Genomic DNA, 21,153 nt, shown 5'->3' with positions numbered 1-21,153 from the left:
AATTATTTATTTTTCATGAAATGAATCATCTAAAGATGAGCCGTTGATATCACTTGAGAGGAAATAATTTTCGTGCGAAGAGTAGATTTGGGATTTCACATCAATCATAAAGATTAGGAGGACAGAAGAACAGCAAGAACTAATAATGCAAACACGCGTGCACGTGCCAAGACAACTTGGCACTTCATTCTGCTTGCGATCATTGTCATGCACATATTGTAAGAGGAAATTGTTCAAAAAGTCTTAAATTTATTGCATTTTTGTCAATTTAGTCATACTTTTTTGAGTTCTGAACATCTTCACATTTTTCCAGATGAGTACCATTCGATCAATTTTGTCCAAAAAACACTGATGTGAATTATGGCTTTCCTAGGTTGCATGACCAGCCGCTGTGTTGACTTGGAGAATTATAATAATATTTTAATATTTTTTAAATTCTTATTTATTTTTTCTTCTCTTTTTTCTTATTGTGGTAGGCCATTGGGCGAGGATCGCCGGGCCCTTGCCCCATGGACCCTCGCTGGCCACATTAAGAAAGAAAAAACAAAGAAAAGAATGAAAATAAATAAATAAAAATATAAAAAAAATGTTGAGAAAAATTGTCCACATCAATACCGACCTTGCCACGTAAGATGGTTGACTACGTCAATGATTTCTGCTAGAAGTGTCTGGATGGACTCAATTAGCAAAATGTGAAAAGGTTTGAGACTCAATTGGCAAAAATGCAATGTGTTTAGTATTTTTCGAACAATTTTTCTCATATCATGATCACGCTGTTTCATTTCTCTCGTTTGTGTGTACTGGCATGATCATCGGAGGGTTAATTTGAAGATCAAAGGTGGACGTACATCACCGATCTTATCGCGACTTCGAAAGTAATTCACTCTCTGACTAATGTGCATCTTCAAGAATAAGTATCTCTACATTGATTTACTGTTTCCAGGGTGTAAGACGTCCTTTTTGCACTTTATATCTACCTTTTGGACTAATTGAATTGAATGGGACGAATGCGATTGATCACCTAAAGTATAAAAGCACAGCTGAGAGAAAAAGAAGAAGAAGAAGAAGTGATGTTGATTTGAAAGAAAAGGGATAAAGAGCTTTCAGGATCACCTCAGCCAATGTAAAAGAACATAGAACAGATTACATTTCCAGAGTGTGGCATCATCCGTCAACTCAAGAATCGTGTGCGACACTCATCAAAAGTACCTCCCTTTTGGTAAATATCAAGGGAAGACCGCTAATTCCTACGTTTTATAACTCATTAGCATATACTTTAAATGTCGATTATCTACTTGGTATAACTTTACTCACGTTATCGAAGGTGTGTTAGTCATATTCGCAACCGAAAATTGTTGTGGAAAAAGTCTAGCCTAATGTGTATCTTGACGAGGTGATCGATGGATGGACTTAAGTCCGGTGGGGTCCTAAAGTCGGGCCTAATTTTGGTACCCAAGCTCAGCATAGCTGAATCTCTATTTAAAAATAAAATAGCCAAAAAAAAAAAAAAAACTTTCAAGTCGGGCTAGATCGCTACTAGCTCAATCAAATTAGGTCATGCTTTATGACTACATAGCCTTGCTCGAGCTCGCTCAGAAGTGTCCTCATGACGCATGCGATCGGAGCGGGCTTGTGGGTTGCCAAACCCATGATCGAGTCTACTTCAGACATTATTCATGAATGAATGTTTGTAGAAACTCTTGATACCCTTAATTTAAGAAGATCTTGATTCATACTATTAATGTCCCTTAATCAGAAAGAAACTATTCCCCCATCAACATAAATTCAACGTTGATCAAAGGTCATAATGATGTAAAACGTCAACCAATACCAAGCCTAATGCTAGAGGGATTGGCCATATCTTGGGATTTCTCCAAAATAAAACATATGATCTTCTTTAACGTTGGTGGAGATGTCAACTGTCAAGAGAAGAGATGACATAAGAATGAGGCAAGCTGTGAAAGCAGCACCATTCCCTTTCGTAAGGGCCAAAAAATGCAACTCACTTCTAGAACAAATCGTGATTTTTTTTTTTCAATTGCATACGTAATCCCGAATCGCATTTGCAATATCGCGTCGATTTATCGATACATTCGCGCTCCATACTAATCAATAAACCCCGTGAACTTTTACCGGACCCTCGCCTGCTATCCCTCGACTGTTAAAGGCTTTTGCGGATTCCGTCACGAGAGGCGTACTCTAACGGTCACGATGTATGCATTCCAGCGAAATTTCGCCTGGGAACGCTCGACCATTCTCCCCTGGATCCGGTTTCGTATCACGTCACGGCAATCCGCTGACACGATCTCGACGATGCGCGTGCCGGATCTTTCGCCGTCATCGCGGGTGGGGACGAGAAAGATTGCTTTGCCCAATCGAAGGTGTATCCAACACGAACTCGTACTTATTTTAGTACGTGGTAGGGTGGCTTGCGATGTTGCCTCAGCTCCCATAATTTCATGCACCAAATCTGGGTCTCTTGGCGCTCGAGATAAGCAAGGAGGAGGAGGAGAAGGAGGAGGAATATGCCGTTTCGATTGCTTCTTCGCCTTGCTTGGCCCGTAGAATTTGCTAATTTTTTTTCTTTTTTAAATTTCCATGAAATGAAACAATTACAAGAAATGTATTCATTTTCTATCTCCATCTCCTACGTTTGTGTCCTCTGTCGTGTCCCTTTCTCGCCTTGAGCTGAATTTCAATTGAATAGGAGCCGCTTGCATCATCATACGCAATATTAATGGACCTACACTCGCATTGATAACCCGCACAAAAAAAAAAAAAAAAAAAGACAAAAGAGCCTATGGAAAAAAGTTAAGAGAGCATTCAAGAACGGGAAAAATTAGGTTAACCCAAATCGGGAATGCCGCGGTTTTCCTCGCTCAAGATCCGGGTTCGAAAACGCTACATTTTTTAGAACTCTTGAAGTCCTTATCGTCGACCGGAAAAAAAAAAAAAATTTTTCGATGTGCAATTTGCTTAATTTTCTATACCCCAGCCAGCTGCATATGATTCAAGGAAATAATAGTAATAATTAGCGAAGACCCAAGATCCATGCATAAGGTGGAGAATTTGCAAAGTCTTCTAACGATCTTGATTATTCTGCAAATTCGTATAATTATTACAAGAGGTGGCATCTAATACGGCACAAAATCGGGGAATAACTCGTGGCCTTGATGACCCCGGGCGAGTTCATTATATCAATTAGGTCTGCCTGTGATTCCAGCGCGCGTACATTAATTAATTCGTACCGTGTCTTAATTTGATGTTAATCCGACGTTGATTAGTGATTAATGATCGATGCAAGAAGATTCTGTACACACCCACATCAGCTGTATAGCTCATCAAAGTAGCTGTCCAATTTCAGGCAGCCTTTATTAGGATTAGTAATGAGGAATTTTGGATTAATTTTAGGTTGGTGTAAAAACGATTTTAAAGATGAGAACAGTTAGTATTTATCCGTGTAACAATTTTTTTTTTTTTTTTTTTTTTGGGGTTTTTTGCGATCGTCTGACATTGTGGGAAGAGAATCTGAAGAATGTCCAGAAATTTTCATCAATCTGTAACTGTACAACACAAACTACAAATCCAATCAACTCATCATCTAGCCCAAGATTCCTAATGAAACAAAGAGACTAACAGGAGATCTGTGAATCAAATATGTATATGGTGGCTGGGGCTGTCTGCTGCTATTCCCATGTGTACTCGAGATAATCGGAGAAGTTCCCGACTTCTTGCTTCGAGACGGCGGACGAGGATATCTCGGCGTTCGCGTCGGTGCTCAGCCCCATGTCCTGCGAGAGGCTGACCATAGACCTATTGTTCGATGCCGAGAACTGTTCCCCCTTGATCAGCATCATCTTATCCAGGCCCGGCGTCTCGTGTTGGCTTGCTGCCATCCCTCTGATGATCGCCTGATTGTCGTTGCCACCTCCGTAGCCAAACCCGAAGAAGTAGTCCGGATCCGCCGGGCCTTGAAACGAGGGGATGGGGACCGGCGCTTGCCCGGAGAGCATCGTGCTGAATGCAGAGCCACTAGGGTCCATTTGGTAGTTGGTATTGCTTGGGTTGATTCTTTGTAATCGGTTGAATTCGTCGGCGTAGTTTCCGTCGGCTGATCTTGGTACAGATGCGCTGGTCATGCCTGGGAATCCATTCTCGCTGTTTGCAAAGCTGGCGCTCGGCCTTGAGAAATAAGAGTCGTCCATGAGAGGAGGGAGCGAAGAAGAAGAAGGATCCAGCAGCTCGTCTTCGCCGGAAGGATCGATCGGAAACAGGCCCGACATCGGACTGGTCATGATCTTCTTGATCCCCGTGCTCTTGTGGAAAATCCTCGACACAACCCACTCATCCTGCACGAGGAAACATGTCACAAAGTTCGGATTTTTTTTTTTTCTGGGCTTGAATCAAAATCAGCACTTTGCACCAAAGAAAGAAACACCAGAAGCAAGAAGCAGCAAGGTTTCATTTCCCAAGCTTCTGGGTTGAGTAAACGCCATGAGAACCAATTCTAAACGTCTTCTTTGTCTTAGCAAACTACATAAAATAAAAGTAGTACCGAAGAATCGACAGAGGACGCGATCGATCAAAAGCGAAGGCGAGCAGTTGATGAAAAGAAGAAGCACCTTTGAGGCCTTGGGGAGATTGTAGTAGGAGAATTTGCCCTCGAGGCGGTACTCGTGCAGGACCCAGTTGGTCTTCTCGCCCTTAGGAGCCCTTCCCTTGTAGAAGACAAGGGTCTTCTTCATGCCGACCAAGGTGTTCTTCCCTCGGTATATCTCCTTGTCCTTGCCCGTGGCCTTCCAGTAGCCGGACTCCGTCGCCCGGTTCGTCCTCATCCCCGTCGGGTACTTCCGGTCCTTCTGGTTGAAGAAGTACCGCTCCTTCTCTCCCATATGCGCTTTCCCTGCAAAGGAACGCGAATTCGGAAACCCGGAGGTGTTAGGGACAACAACTAGACCCGCGCATTCGTTTCGATAATGGAAGAGAGATCGGAAACGAACGACGAGGACTTACTCGGCAAATCCCAGGGCTCACACTTGTTGAGATCAGCCTCTCCAATGGCGCAGGCAGAGAAATTGGGGTTGAGGACCTTCTTGGTGAGGTAGTGAGTGATGATCTCCTCGTCCGTCGGGTGGAACCTGAAGCCCGGAGGCAAGTCCACGATGTCATCTTCCATGGCAGCTGAAGATTCTGCAAACTCTTTAAAGTCTTATGCAGCAGAGAGAGAAAGAGAGAGAGCACCCAATATGGGAAAGGACGAGATCGAAGTGATCCGAACACAAAAGTGAGTACTGTGGAGAAGAAGATTAGCAGAGGAGAGAGAAAGAAGAGAGAGAAGATAACGGAGGAGCGACGTTAGGAAAATGTGAAAGGAGGGAGGAGCGGCTGCATAAATAGACGGCACGGAACTTCTCCAACACCTCGCGCTTCTTCAAGTTCCGTGGCCTGCAAGGCATCTTCTTCAAGAAGCCTATGTACTTCCTTTGTTTCCTTCCTTTTTTTTTTTTTTTTTTAAGAGAGAGAGTTTCTGATTTTGTTAATTCAACTAATTACCGTCTAATCTCCTAACCCGAAGTCGTTCCATCGACCGAGCTAATCCCCGTACAGAAAGAATAGTAAAACCCGTGAATCGAATCAATCGTGTGTTCAATCAATACTCAAATCTCCTATAGAATCCGGTAGAATTCCTTCGTGCCCTCCGAGACAAAAATGATCGATCCTACGCTGGTAATAATTACGGAATAAAGGGTATTAAACATTTCGATCTCTCTCTCGAGGCTTCTTATCTGTCCATTCGCCATGGTTTGAAAGCGAGTACCAAAACGAACTTTTTCGTCAAAAAGAAACGGTGAAAAAAATAATAATAAAAAAAAAAAGCAGAGGTTCCTTCGTGGAAATGGGCCCACCTCCTTTTTCACTCCTTTTGACATCAAAAGTCGGCCCCCTCATCGCCCCTCTTTTGTCTAGTTTGAATTAAATTATTAAATGACCAATTTCACCTTTATCATTTTTAATCCTTTTTTTTCTTTTTTTTAGTCAGGGAGAAACGAAATTTAACCCCCCTGCGCCCGCGTGGTAATTTCCAATTTCCCACTGCACGTTCCTCAGGCGCAGTTAAATTTCGACCGGGTCTCTGTTCAAACCTGGGGAAACATGTCGACGGTCAACGCGCAGCGTGGGGGAGGGTCGGCCCGGCTCGGCTCGGCTCGTCGGCTGGGCTTGACCGAGCTGCAAGCGCGGGGCTCGACAGGCGCGCACGAGGGATGATTTGTCTGAAAAGGGGGGAGGATCGTAGTTTTTCATTTCATACAGCTAAGTGAGCTTGTTGGGTGGGTAAAGTTTGAGGGGGCGGGAATATCTCGCGAAAGGTTTATTTAGTTGTTTGTTCTTACGTGGACCGAATGTGACATGTGTAGTTACGTAATGTGTATCTTCTAACAAGAATTCAAATTTGGCGTGTGGAAATCCGACTCGAGATCCCAAAATACGGCCGCGTTTTATTCCATTCCGCTTCATTTTCAATGTTACGGTAAATCCGACTAGAAACGATTCGCGAATTTTCTTCCAACCGGCTCGGCCCGGGTTAGGTTTTTGCTCGGACGGTTCCGACTTTATCCTCTATTTGTCTTCGTTCTTGTGGTTCAACAGTAATTTGGATTAAGAGATTAAGTGTGTCATTAGATGTAATGTTATGTTGAAGTGTATGTTGTTAACTTGTCATGAATATTAAAGAGCTGAGGAGGACACTTGGTCCCGCGACAATGGCGATACATGTCGATATCTAGCGGCCCCTTTCTTTCTCTCTCTCTTTTTTTTTTTTTTTGTGTGAGTATACTTACTTCACGTGTATTATACGATTAAACAAGATAGCTTGCGTGGACGAGTCCGTGTAGGGAAATAAAAACCTGTCCATGACAATTTCTTAAAGAATTTCTTGATGCGCAGAAGAGGTCGATAACTACCCTTGTGATCCAATTTCAGAAAAATTATGTCCGAGCTAGTTAGATGTTAGAGTACTAAATTATTTTATCAAATGTCAAATTCACAAGTTTAAGCTAATTATTACGTTGATTAAAAGCAGAAGTGATCGCTTTCGAGGTGAGTAAGCTCTAGATCAAGAACCCAAAATCTCCGAGAACTAGGCCTACCATGTGAACAATTTATGACATAATAGGTAAGTTATGTAATGGAATTCCTAATTCCAATACCCAACTCCATTTTAAGCCATCTAAAAAAAAAAGGGAAAATATTTAAATAAAGACACGAAGTGTCATTATTTTCTCAAATAAAAGCTTGAAGTAGTTATTGTTTTAAATAAGAGCCCGAAGTGTCCTCATTTTTTCAAATAATAGAATGAAGTGAAACTTATTTTAAATAAAGGCCTGAAGTGGCTAAATAATCTCAAAAAAGGATCTGCCTTTAAGGGCATTTTCGTCATTTTTTTTTCGTTTTTTAAAAATTTATAAAATTAAACAGAATCCATCATCTTCATCACCCACAGCCAACAGCCGTGACCCACCGTGGAAGAACAACACCACCACCACCGTCACCACCGCACTCACCGTATCTCCGTCCCACCTCGCACCGCAACGACCACCTCAAGGTCCTACCCTCTCTATTCCTTCCCTCCGTTGACCCCAACCCCAACGCGGTCGAGGTCACGCGGTTTCTCCCTCCTCACCCCGTCCTCCTCTGGTTGGCAGTTCTTGTCATCTGTGAACATCGGCTTCGCCTTGTCATCCACCAAATCCGTTCGTGTTCCAAAAGCCGCAGCCGGCACAATCAATGGCGCCTCTCGGCCATCTCCGATGCCTGCTCTCGAGTCAATGGCGCGGGGTAATCTCATTGGCAATTCGGTTGCGTGTCCATCATTAGCCCCGAGGTCGACAAGCAGCCGTAAGAAGAGGGAAAAGTTCGTGTTGCTGGCTTCCTGAGAGAATTCGACTCCCTGGTCACCATTGCGTTGGATGAGTAGTGATGCAAGACGGTAGACAAGGATTTGAACACAATCCTGGTCCCACGAACTGAGCCGAATCTTGGCCTTGCTGCACGGGAGACTGGCACGGCCAATGACGACCGCCATCGCAAGTTTCAGTTGATGGAGGTGTCGGCGATGGTGGGCCGGAGCTTTGCTTTATACTGATTCACGAGGAAGAGCCGGCGGTCGGGAGAAGAGCCGGCGACCCTCTCCCGATTCTAGCAAGGGCTCTGGTCAGCGACGTCGCCTGCCCTCTCCGAGATGCCGTCGACCCTGCCGGCCATCGCCGATGCCCCACTGGCGGTGGCGCGACGGCTACTGGTGGTGGTGGTGGTTGTCCATGGCAGTCGCGTCTGCTGGGAAGGTGATGATTGATGAAGACGATGGATTTGTTTTTAGCTTTTTAACTTTTTGGATTTTTAAAATACAGAAAAAGTAAAAAAAAAAAGCCAAATGACGAAAATATCCTTAGCTCATGTTCTTTTTTGAGACTACATGACTACTTCAGGTCCTTATTTGAAATAATTATGCCACTTTAATTTCTTGTTTGGGAAAATAAGCATACTTTGAGCCTTTCTTTGAATTTTTTTCAAAAAAAAAAAAAAAAAAAGCTGAAAACTGATTCAAAACAAATGGGCCAGTTATGGAGTAGAAATGCGGTTCTCTATATACAATCGAGAACCGAACCAATCAAAGCCGGTTCGCCGTTCTTTTGCCCAAGAATCTACCGGTCCACTTGTAGGGCCAACTCGGAACTGGTCGGTAAGACCGGTTCGGTTCGTCCTCCGACTGGATCGGCTCGGTCACCCATGCCTGTTCACCCAGTGACGCCACAATTTCTGCGGAAGATAGCTAGTGCGGCGAGTGCGGTGCAATTTCAACCGGATTGATCCGTTCCTTTGCTTAGGATTATCACGAGCATAGAAATTTACAACAACCGCGTGGAAAGGACCACATCTACGTGGCCACACATAGACAAACCATTTTTTTTTTCCCTGTGGACCGACCCAAAATGAATAGCTTAAGAGTTTCCATCCATTGTTTCGCACAATTACACCAGAAGCCAAACCGCCACCGACGTCGAGAAAATCACTCACCAACATTTTAGACGAGAGATCAAGTCAAAAAAAAAAAACCATTAATTATGACAACCAATTTCCATTAGTCACCATTAATAATCTTCGATAACAACTCCATTATGACTGTATCAATGCAGCCCAACCCCCCACAACAAAAAAAAATTAATAATTTATGTCGGTGCCGTTCTCGTGGTTTCTTTTAATTTAGTCTGACCATGTTACAGTTCTTCTAAGGGATGAATTTTCGGGCGTGCGACTTTATTTAACGCTCTTGTAGTTGGCCTACCTAAGCGGGTTGGTGCACATGCAATCAAACTGGCAGACAGACTAGGAAAGAAGGGATGTGTCCGCTGTAGTTTATGACTTAAAACCCATGAGCACTGGTCAAATTATGAACGTGCGTAAGTGGCTGCTGAGCAGATTTGTAACATGGGGAATTTCGTAAACTTTTTTGAACTCGGCGAACCGCCCACGCCCATCTTCGACAATACTGTAAAATCTTTCGCCGTCTAACAAAACTAAAATGACATGAATGGTCTCTCGATTTTTTTAATTTGTTTGATATTGTCCCTAAACTTTAGCGCGATATGTAATGTGGTCCATAAGCTTTTAATTTGTTCGGTGTGGTCATTGGAGTTTTGGTACACGTTAAATTGAGTCCCTAATCTTGAATTAATGGAATGATAATTTATAATATTTTTCATATAGTTCAAAGATTATATTGAACGTGTACCAAAAGTGAAGGGGCTATATTGAAAGTAGCGTCCAAGTTTTACTGTTAGATTTGAGGATAAGAAGAAGAAAGACACTTTCAGAGTAGTGGATCTTCGATGCGCCACGTGTCATGCTAGCACATGGGCAACTCGATACGATTTAGGTACGGGCTCACAGGACAAGAATCTTACCCTCCTCTCATGTTGAACCATTGCAATGTGTACTCGAGCATGTCGAGGCATGATGAAACATGATTGGCGCCAACAAAATCCCACGCAGAGTCCGTCTAACTCAAAAAGTTTGATCGATTTAGGACTGTCTTGCGAGTCATGCCAACACGATACGTCCGATGTCGTAATCTCCGGTTCCACAACAAGAGCTACCGTTGCAATCGATGCAGCAACACTTCTCCGGGCCGAAATTCCGACCAAAGTTTGTCGGAAGATAACGAAAGTCGAAAATACCGAGGCACTGAAATCAAAGTTAGGGTGGTGGGACTGCAGAAATTGATCGAAGTGCAGTTTGTCATCATCCGCGTCACCTGGCTCGGCTCGAGCCGCGGCCCGGGCACGAGCCGCCCCACCAGCGAAGACATACGCGGTGACACAATCCGAAAAGTAAACATTTCGGCGCCGCCAAATGCGGTGCCAGCGCCACCTCCTCGCGCGCTTTCTTAATTTTTTCTTAATTTTTTTAATGGGCTTCGAGTTCGTGAGCGAAGCAAACCCCACCAACCTCTAAACAAATCAAGCTGAACACCTCGATTAACGTCTCTAATCCACCTCGATTAACGTCTAATCACCTCCCTCGTGGAGTAAGCCCTTAGCTAATCATGTTAGGCGCTAAATCCCCCCCAATTTAAAAATAATCAAGTGGGGGCCCACACGAATTCATCACACGTGGTGTAATTGTACTCGATCGAGAGAGAGAGACAAGAACGAAAGTCTTGGAAGAATATGCTTTCTGTAATTCCCGAGGCGAGCAGAGCCCACGTCTCCCTTCTTCCCACCACCTAATTATCGCCTTATTTTATTCTTTTTTTATTACACGATTACGTCGACCGAACGTCCCGGACATACTTATTGAGCAGCCATTTGGAAAATTTTGCGGGTTTCGATGTATCGATCGTCTCACATTATGCGTAATCGGTAATTTAAAAAGGGACATACTTATTGAGTAGCTAATTGGAGAAGTACGGGGGCTTTGATCTACCGATCGTCTCGTGCTATGCGTAATCGGTAATTTAAAAATGGAGTTATTTCTTGTTGAGTATGGTATACCCAACAAGTGCCTCGAGGGCACTCATAATTGGATCGGCCCGGTCTCCTGGCAATTTAAGGTTTCGCAAGGATAGAGGAAAAAAAAAAAAAAAACTACCAAAAGTAGTATCGGAGTTTTGATTGACTCAAATTGTTAGCTACCTGATTTGTTTGTCATTTTGCATGTTTTTCTATTAGGTTGGTCGTGTTTGATTTGGTTGTAGACGTCGCCATCTTGTGTTTCCCGTGTAATAACCGCTTTCGTACAAGAAAGCGTGTGAAGGATATAGTAGATACAAGTGGTGAGTCCGTCTCCTTATTAATTATGCCGTGTTTCGGAAATTGGAGAAAATGAGGGAAGTAAAAACTTACGAAAATTTTTAGATTTTCCATGAAAACTAGCGCAGAAACATTAGAAAAATTTTGATTTTTTGAGAGATTAATCGCAGAAAAATTTTATAATCTCGAGTTTTCCTCCCATTTTTTTTTTTACCGAGCATTGAGGTTTATGAGACAGAAATTAAAATTTTTTAATGGGCGAAAAAAAAATCAAAATGATCAATGTCTTTGAAGTACAATAATGGAGTAAATTTGCAAATGTTCATTTTATGTGCATGTCTGTACTTTATATTATAAAGAGTTTTAGGTCTTCCGGACTTCTGTGGATACGATGTGTTATTTAATTCATAATTCACAAGATCACGTGGACCCGTAACATGGCAGGGGATTGGCAGAGAAAAAAGAACAAAATAATGCTCTAATCATCACCATCACACGTGACGAATCTTGCCCCGATGAAAGCTGCTAAAGAACGAAAAACGACTCGGAGTTAGGCACACGGTGGCGACAACTTGATGACGACATTATTTAATACTATCTGATTGGATTACTTCGAATTACATATTGTGATTTTCTTTGCTCTCTGGGGTCGGCAAGGAGATCGAAACTGAAATATTAACTCGTTCGATCCTCTAGTCGAGATTTTGTATGTTTCTTTGAGAAATCAATTTCGGCATATGAATGGGTGGGTAATTAGTGATTCGCGAGTCGGAATCATGTTTAAGTTATTCAAACCCATTCAATTGGTTCTGGCTAAGCCTGGAAATTGTGTAATACGTCGAAGGGAATTGTATTATGTAATCATTATAAGAAGATTATGCTTTTGTCGATTACCTTATGGCTCAAGAGTTTGTTCTCCTTTTCCATCGAGTTGGTTAAATTTTTATAGGTTTTATTAGGGTGAGCGATTTCGGGGTCGTTTCGGGTTTCACATAGAACCTAGAACTTATATGTCGGAATCAATTTTCTAATTTATGGAACCTAGAATCCATTCTACATTTCTTGAAACCTTAAATCTACCCAATTACAAGTTTTAGGGACGGTTCCATAGTCTATCTAGGTTTTACCTGTATTCTTAATTGAACGATTGTAGAAAATCATTACCTCTAATGACCACCATTTGCATCTACGATCCACGGATCACAACTCATAGTTAGATACACAAAGAATATGAAATATTAATAAAGTAAAAGTCTTAGTCATGGATATTGTTGGAAAAGGAAATTCAAACTAGTGGTTTCAAATTACACATTCATCATCGGATGTCATTACCGTAGGATTGCGCGAAGACATATAACAATAAAAACACAAAGACTTATTCTACTTGAAACCTAGAATCCGCCCATTCGAACCGGTTCCCTAATTTTTGAAACTTGAAATCGACTCTACATATCCTTGACCTTGGAACTAAACTTGCGGGAACTGGTCTTCTTTTTCAATTTTCCGATTCTATCATGAAACCATACTCATCCTTATGTTTTGTATGCTATTTATAAACATGCATTCTTTTTCCGCCTATAAGCTTAATCTTTTGAGGCGGATTTCCTCATATGGTATAAGTCAAGTTTTATCTCAATTGTGTCAAAATACATGGGGCGTAGTTTATTTCGCGTGTGAGGGATTGTAATTAAATTCCACTTTGAACAAATCCACGATTTTGTTCCTTTGAGCGTCGCCCATACAATCCTCGAAAAACGCGTCTTGCAAGTCTAAGGGCACCTCAAGGCTTATAAAGCCTTCCCAACACCTCATCCTAGGCAATGTGGGACTAGGGATGACTTGTGACAAACTCCCCCCTCAAAGGCACATCATCCCCCGGCCCTCAGCACAAAAACGCCCGCTATGGCCCCACACGCGGTCGAAGGTCGGCTTTGATACCAACCCAACAGCCTGGAGCGCCGCTATGCTCACAAAAGGCTCCCCCCCCCCCCCCCTTTTTATTTTTTGGCCCCCCCCGTTCCCCGTTGCGCCACTTTGCAAATATTATTCTTGACACATCCTCTTTTTTTTTTTCCTTCTTTTTTCCACCTATATCCCCCCTAAAACGGGTCTTGTAAGTCTAAAGGCACCCCAAGGCTTATAAAGCCTTCCCAAGACCTCCTCCTAGGCAATGTGGGACTAGGGATGAGTTGTGAGGGATGCTAAAACATAAGGGGGTTTTAAAATATTTCCATTAGTTATATGCTTTTTAGATACATGTAGTCCTCGTCCACTTGGGTTAGGTTTTCTAACATAATCAATGAGTCATAACTAGTGAAAGTTATGACAAATGCAGCTTAACCTTTCAAAAATAAAAACAATTGTCTCATAAGTTAGGGTATTGGCATCCCTTCTCATATTTGTCCAAATGTTCAAGTTGTTCTGCATGTATTTTTTTTTTTGTTAATACCATGAAAAATCCAAGTTGGTACACATGTGACAAATTTACTTTAAATTATTTTTTTGATCATGAAAAATTTTAAACTGGTACACCTATGATAAATTTATCCCAAACTATTTTTTTGACCACCAAAAATCTTAAACTGGTACTTTTGTGACAAATTTACCCTAAATTAATTTTTTTGATCAAGAAAAACTCCAAGTTGGTACACCAATGACAAATTTACCTTCTATTAAATTGTCGTGAACTGCCACATACTATCCAAGTTACCAATTTGATGGTTAGATTTAACGAAAACTAACGGAAGATAAATTTGTTATAGATGTACCAGTTTGGGATAAATTTGTCATAAGTGTACCGGTTTGAGATTTTTATGATCAAAAAAATAATTTATGATAAATTTGTTACCGGTGTACTAATTTAGAATTTTTCGTGATATTAACCCCCTTCCCTTTTTTTTTTTTTTTTTTCCGGTTGTCTTCAATTGCCTATTTGATGTAATGACGTCTAAATCTTCGTATCTCACATGTAAAGTCCATTTCTACGCGAACACTATAATCGATATCACTCTCGCCCTTTTTCTAGCATTTAACTTTTCTTTTTCAAGAAAAAGGGTTTGTCTAACAACTATTTGACTAATTATAATAACTCAAGTTGTGGCACATGGATCAAGAAATATAAATAAGGCAACTTGCAGGAGGGTGAGAGAATTCCCAATCATCAGCAATCTTATAGCATCTGTCTGTGTTCGAGCTCGTAATGAATAATGATAAACCTCAAACATCCTCGGCCAAGAGGCACGGATGTTTGATTAAATCAAAGGATTGACAAATGCTCAAAACCTTTGGGAAACGGTCCAATTCCACACCACCACCAACACATCCACCACTGTTTCAAGACTCCAGTCAGTTGGCCGCAATGGGGACAGATGGGATTATTGACTTGAGAAAGCAGTTTGTTTAATACTTGTATAATTGATTAAAAAAAAAAAAAAGAGCTTTCGCTTGCTGGTCACATGTCAACTTTTGAGAAAAGGGTTTGGTACACTTTTCCAAATCTTATCACTTTCTTGATTAATTTGAGGAGATGGGGGAACTTCGAAAACTTCATAAAAAGTCATCATCCATGACTTTTCTTTTTCCAGTTGGTAGACTTTCTCTCTCTAATTCTGCACCTAACTGCCCCAACCAGACATCAACTAACAGTGGCCAACAAAAGGGAGAAAGCATCGACAAAAAATGGGGTACTACGTGCCCTGCTCCCTGATGACTGAGGTTGTTTTCGTTTTGAGAGGAAAGGGGAAAGACAAGGACGAGATTTTGTGCATTGGTTCACGTCTGTTGCTCCCATGTTTTGGAAGTTAAAAGCTCAACCACTGAGGAACGGAAAAAAGGGTTTTCCGAATGGATTGTCTTCAAGAAAATCATGGACTAGCTAGGGCACATTCTTAGTGTTTAGATATATAGCAGAGACTAGTAGTGTAGATACAGTGGGATGGTTGCACATCATCTACCATGGAAATATAGATTCGTCATACCTCGTTTAGTTTTTCATGGAAAGAATAGCTTGATTTTGAAGTATACAAATTTATATATGATTGTGGATGTAATAGTTGTAAACTTTTGGACAATCTATAGTGATATTCTCGGTCTGCGGGTTCTCTCTCTTAGGGTTCTGTTGAAGTTTGTTAGTGAAATAGACAAAAGTGTCTTTTCTCGTATTCCATATAGGAGAGATGAGAGAATGCAATTCAGTTTATAAGTTAGAAGGTTATTATAATATTCTAATGGGCAAGTGGGTTAGACTTCACTATATCCGCATGCGGGTACGCGATTATTAAGCGCACTTTGTGCGATTGCTGATAATTATTGATGCTAATCAACAATCATTTTATTTTTCGAAATTATAATAAAAATTAAACTATTGATTCCTAACGAAATGGTGCGATTGTTCACGTATGAGTTGCAGTTATTTTTATTAAATTCATTTTTCCAATTTTAATGAATTATTTATGTCCAAGAGTTGTAACTTTTCAGACGAGATAGTCTTTAGACAATGAAAAGTTGTGTCCGAATAAACTGTATTTTGCACAACGAAGAGTCGTATCCGAATTAACTACTCCTTGGACACGAAGAGGTGTGTCCGAATTTAAGTGTTCTTTGGATGTGAATAGTTGTGTTCGAAAGATAGTTTTTTTAGACATGAAAAGTTGTCTTTCTTCAACTATTATACATTGAGCGATTCTGTTCATTTTCTCTTTATGACTTTTCAAATTTTCGTTTTCTCATAAAGATACACAGCCATTGTTTATAATTATTTCCTTTGAGAGATTTTGGAGAATTCTCGGAATTGCTATTTGCTATTCTCATTGAGATTTTGTCGTATCTTAGAGGATATTTGCCGAAAACATTATAAATGTTGTGGGGTAAATAAATCCTTAAAGAGAGTGTTATCACGCCTCAAAATCTGATTTTGTTGTTCATCTCATTCGATCATATTTCTCCAACAGTTTCTTCTCCTCCGACGTCGCCCAACCCTCTTTCATGAAGCTATATCCCCGAGGGGGAGAGAGGGACCCCTCTCTCTCTCTCTCTCTCTCTCTCTCTCTCTCTCTCTCCAAGACTTCTTTGTTGATTTCATGGACGATGTGGTCGACATCCTTCACGGAAAGTGGATAGGTTTGTCCCTATGGGCTTTGCGAGCGTCTTGGAACAGTTTGCTCTCTCCAGATTTGCTTGTTCCATCTCCATGTACTTGCTCTAGATTGTTGAGCGCTTTGTAAGTTTCTAAGACTTTTTTTATTGCTGTCTTAAGCGGTTGGTTTATTTGAAAGTGATTCTGTGATCAATTGGTATATATTTTGAGGCCATTCACTTTCTATTTAAAGCTAGATCTAGATTTGAGTGCTCTTTTTTTTTTTTTAATCCCGATCACGATGTAGATATGAGAATTTTTTTTTGTTGAATATAGATATGAGATTTACAAGGCGTTATCTATGCTTTTTCAATATGTTGGTTTTGTTATTGTTTCTATAATGTGGTGGTGCTGAACCTATATAGCTGTTACTTTTTGGCACAATCCTGGCTACTGGAGAGGAAAATCTCGGTGTGTGCTCATTACTAATGATGATACGAAATTCGGTGATCAACCGTCCGTGTTCTTTGATGCTATAATAGATCTGCTTTTGTAGAATGTGCAAGTTTCTACAGGCTATACTAGGTTGATTCCTTTTTCAAATTTGGTTATTTTGTGGAATTTGCATTGCACTGTAATTTTTTCGGATTTGTTTTGTCTTAAATTTATGTACATCTCTTTAATATGAAAAGAAAAATTTCCTCCCAACCAGAAAAGTACTATATGAAGTCTTTTGAGTTAAGTAAATGGCCGCGACCCTCTAAGTGACCAATGAGGGTAGTTAGCCCTTGTTGTGGTGAGGGTCGGCTGGCCCTCACCCGGACCTAGCGAGGGCCTCGAAGCCCTTGCTGGCTGTAGGATTGGTTTTGTAAATTGCAACGACCTAGTTAGTTTTGAGAATAGAGTTGGCAATTAGATTAGGCTTCCCGCACCGCATGTTGGGTTTTCTCTTTCTTGTTCTCCCGCTCATGTCGGCAAATGGTCAGACCATGTCGTTAGGGCTAGCGGTATCACATAGAGGGGGGTGAATAGGTAATTTCAAAAACTTATTTAAAATAACACGGAACTAAAATAAACAAGTTCGGAACCAAGTTAGAAACCGAACATGAATAACAATATACTCAGATTTACAGGTGTGCAATAAACTCTCATATGCAATATGTAAAAGTTAAAGAATAGAGAGATTTACACACGATATTTATAGTCGTTCGGTTTTGATTAAGTCTACATTCACTCTTCACGCTAACAACTTACTCGCTGGATTTCACTAATCAATCGATTAGAGGTTACGGTAGCAAGTGTTGTTTATACCCAAGCACTTCTTCTCGAAGCGGCCACTACTAATACTCAATTAGATATGACTTTCTATCTCACACCTAAACACAAGTTGAATTCCTCTCAAGGATTTACAATTGAACGCTCATGGGAGACGAGTGTATTGAATTGAAGCTCTCTTTGAACTTCGAAATTTTCGACTCTTGATCTCTCTTTGCTTTTTAGCACCTTGGTCACCTTTTATACTCGTCCACCTTCAAACTAGCTGTTGCAAGGTCTTCATAGGATCATTCTCCAATCAATTCGTTGGACGAGATTGTATAAAGAAAATTTAGTAGCTGTTGAGATTGAAATCAGAATCTCCATGGATTCAATCGCCTATACAATATGAATCTAGGTTTCCAAAAAATAGAGTTCTTCATTTATGAAAGATAGCTTGTCTATCGTAAGAAAGAAATCCAAACCAGATCACTAGCCAATGCAAATAGGATTCGTATCTGGATCCGAACGTGGCTTCTGATACTCTCCTCAGAGTCCGATCTCATCAACCTCTAAGCTTGCCTTGCGTTAACATCTGAGTTAACGTCTGATCATATACAAACTATAAGGGATTTTTCCTAACACATGCAAATTCATTAGTGTGTCAATTTCTGATCTTCTCGAAATTATTCTCTTTCAATTATCGGTCAAATTAAAGGTTTCGGATATACACACTGACACTAATAGCAGGCTCGAAGCAAGATTCTTGTGATTCATGGCCATAACTTTTGATCATGGCGTAGTTACAGAACTTGTTCCTTTGAGACTCTACGTATGGGTCGAGCTTCGCCTCTTACGGATCCATTGGAAACTAGCGTTTTCTCTTCCGTTCCGCATCGTGCGCGCGTTTCTACGAATTTAGCTCGCCTTCTTCTTGAGTCGACGAGAAGTCCCGCGAATCACTGGGCTTCGTACACCTCAGTATCTCTCGGGGCCTTACGTAAATAAGCTCCAAAAAAGCCACGGCAAGGCATTGCTTTCGGTCTGGGAAGAGTGTCAATGTATCCACCTTGATGCCCGAAACTTGCATTCAAATACAACGAATCGCTGGCTATTCGTTATGCCTAAGGGAGGTCAAAACGAGCCTTGGTCATTTTAAGGACCACTTCTTACAATTATTTGTTTACAGAAGGTTACGTGACGAGAAAGAGGTGTATCATATACGAAATCGAATTGGGACAATGATTGACTTCTGCGTTGTCGACATTACGGGATGCAAAAGATGATTTGTTTCGACAGATTGTGAGCTTGTCTGCATTTTGGTCTTTCTTATTTTTGGATTTATCAATTTATCGGAGACAGATTCTGATGTTGTCGTTTTGTGGATCCCCAAGACAAGATAAAGAGATAAGAGGCCAAAATGCTGGCCTATGCTGGGTCATCCATGTGAGGTCCGTTACATCCATTAACCACCTTAGGCCCATCTGGAGTACCTTGTGTGATACTTGCAAAGGGAAATGACGAAAATATACATGAATTTTGGCCAAATAATATTGGGATGTGAGTCAAACTCCATATCGACAGGAAAGCTCGGGGTCTCGCTCTCAAGTTAGAGGATGGGGGTCGTGGGGGTAGCACTCACGAGCCGCAAAATGATTTTTATAGTTTGAGCTTATATTTTTCATTAGTACTTTGAGCTTGACCCATAAATAGCTATTGTTGTATATTATCTCTTTATCTTGTAATTAAGGAATGTAATAGAGAGGTGCGCAAAATCCACTGCCGGATGTAGCCTTAGTTTAGGGTGAATCAAGATAGACCTTTTGTCTTGATTTTCTTTTCTCTATTTTATGTTTTACTTCGTATGTGGTTTTTGTGTCGAATCTTAACAAATGTGCAATGTCATCCATGAGCTTTTGATTTGTTCAATCTAGTCTATTAAATTTAGTCCATTGTGGAGTGTGGTCCCTAAACTTTTAATTTGTTTAATGTGGACCCTTGACTTTTGGTATATGTTCAATTTAGGCCCCGCACTATATGAAAATGTTCTATATTGTCCATGAACTTGAATTAATTGAAGGATAATATAGAATATTTTCATATAGTCTAGTGACTAAATTGAACATATACAAAAAATCTAGGAACTACATTGAACAAGTTAAAAATGAATGGATAATATTGTACATTGGACTAAAATTCAGGAATCATATTGCATATTGGGCCCAAGTTCAAGGATCATTCATGTCATTATTCTATATTTATGATAAGAAGATGGATGTGTCCTGTGTTTTTATGAAAGCTAAACCGAAAGGGAAAAATAGTTGTACAATTATTCATGGTGAAATTGCCTTCGTCACGGTCCATGCACTCGACCATATGACCAAGTGTCTAGTCCACTTGCTGGTCAAGCCTAGCCATGCACTCGATCAACAAACTCGGCCATGATCGAGGCACGATTGCGCCATTCTTGGGCAAGGCCATGAAAAAGGCACGATTGGGCCCATTTTCTTGGCCATGACTAGAGGTGTCAATATGGGTCATTGACCCACTTTTTAACTCACTTTTATACACTTGGATCATATATGGGTTCACTAAATTTAAAAAATGGATCAACTATGGATTTAAACTTATAAAACCTATTCAAATATGGGTTTTAAAGGGTTTTAGCTCAACCCATTTTCGACTCATGGGTTATAGCTTTCCAAGCCCTTGCCGCCATCGGCACTAGCATCGGTATTGCCCACTTGCCATTGCACACCGCCACCCGTTGCCACCAGCCGCTGCTGTTGCCTGCCAGCCACCGCCACCACCGCCCGTCACTATTCATGGGCATTGAGGATGTCGAGGAAGCCGCGTTCACGGGCATTGAGGATGTCGTGCCTTTCATTAAATGGCTCAATGATGAGCCCTCTTAACATTTTTTTTTTTTTTTGGTATGCTACACACGACTCGTTTAACAATGTGCTTGAGTGAGCCAAAAAAACACTCTAGCCTGATCCGTGAGCTTTGGGCATGTTTATCCTGCAGTTTGCACTTTGGTCTGCTTGTAGAGTAGTTCCGGGAAGTCTGCTTGTTCATTTTATGCGTCGGTTTGAGCCATAGTTGTCCGGTTGTATCTCATTAGAATCTCATCGAGTTGGACCTTTTTTTTTTTTTTTTTTTGTGGTTGTTGGTGGCTGTCTGGCGGTAGCTTCGATGGCCAGCGCCGGTGGCGTTGGTGGCTGTTGGTGATAAAAATGTAAATCTGTCCACGTTTCCCCTCCTTTGGGTAGTCTTAGATGAGCTCCTGTGGAAGACGCCGTGAAGGAGACGATTCCAAGGCGCTTTTGTGGGTCGTGGATTAGAAGATCAGGAGTAAAAGGAGAAAGAAATAAAAAAAAAAAAAAGAAAAATGTGAGCGTAATTGAATGAATCTGTGGAATTATGTCATGCAGGCTGACGTTTTAACATTGGCATAGGACCTTTTGATTTTGGTGATATGTTCAGATTGAAGTTATATGTTAATGGCTCATTGAA

General features: G+C 41.1%; 1 protein-coding gene across 1 annotated transcript; it reads right to left on the bottom strand.

Moving 5' to 3' along the window:
• Positions 1–3,532: 3,532 nt before the first annotated feature.
• LOC115737850 (NAC domain-containing protein 92-like) lies at positions 3,533–5,366 on the bottom strand. The gene is made up of 3 exons (XM_030670219.2): positions 5,014–5,366; positions 4,623–4,903; positions 3,533–4,349 (listed from the first exon to the last, which is right to left on the bottom strand). The coding sequence occupies exons 1-3, from the start codon at positions 5,174–5,176 to the stop codon at positions 3,687–3,689; spliced, it is 1,107 nt and encodes a 368-aa protein (XP_030526079.2). The 5' UTR covers positions 5,177–5,366; the 3' UTR covers positions 3,533–3,686.
• Between the last annotated feature and the right edge of the window lie 15,787 nt (positions 5,367–21,153).

The sequence above is a fragment of the Rhodamnia argentea genome, chromosome 7 (genome assembly GCF_020921035.1).
Source record: "Rhodamnia argentea isolate NSW1041297 chromosome 7, ASM2092103v1, whole genome shotgun sequence".
NCBI classification, from domain to species: Eukaryota; Viridiplantae; Streptophyta; class Magnoliopsida; order Myrtales; family Myrtaceae; genus Rhodamnia; species Rhodamnia argentea.
This window is presented reverse-complemented; position numbering and strand designations above follow the sequence as displayed.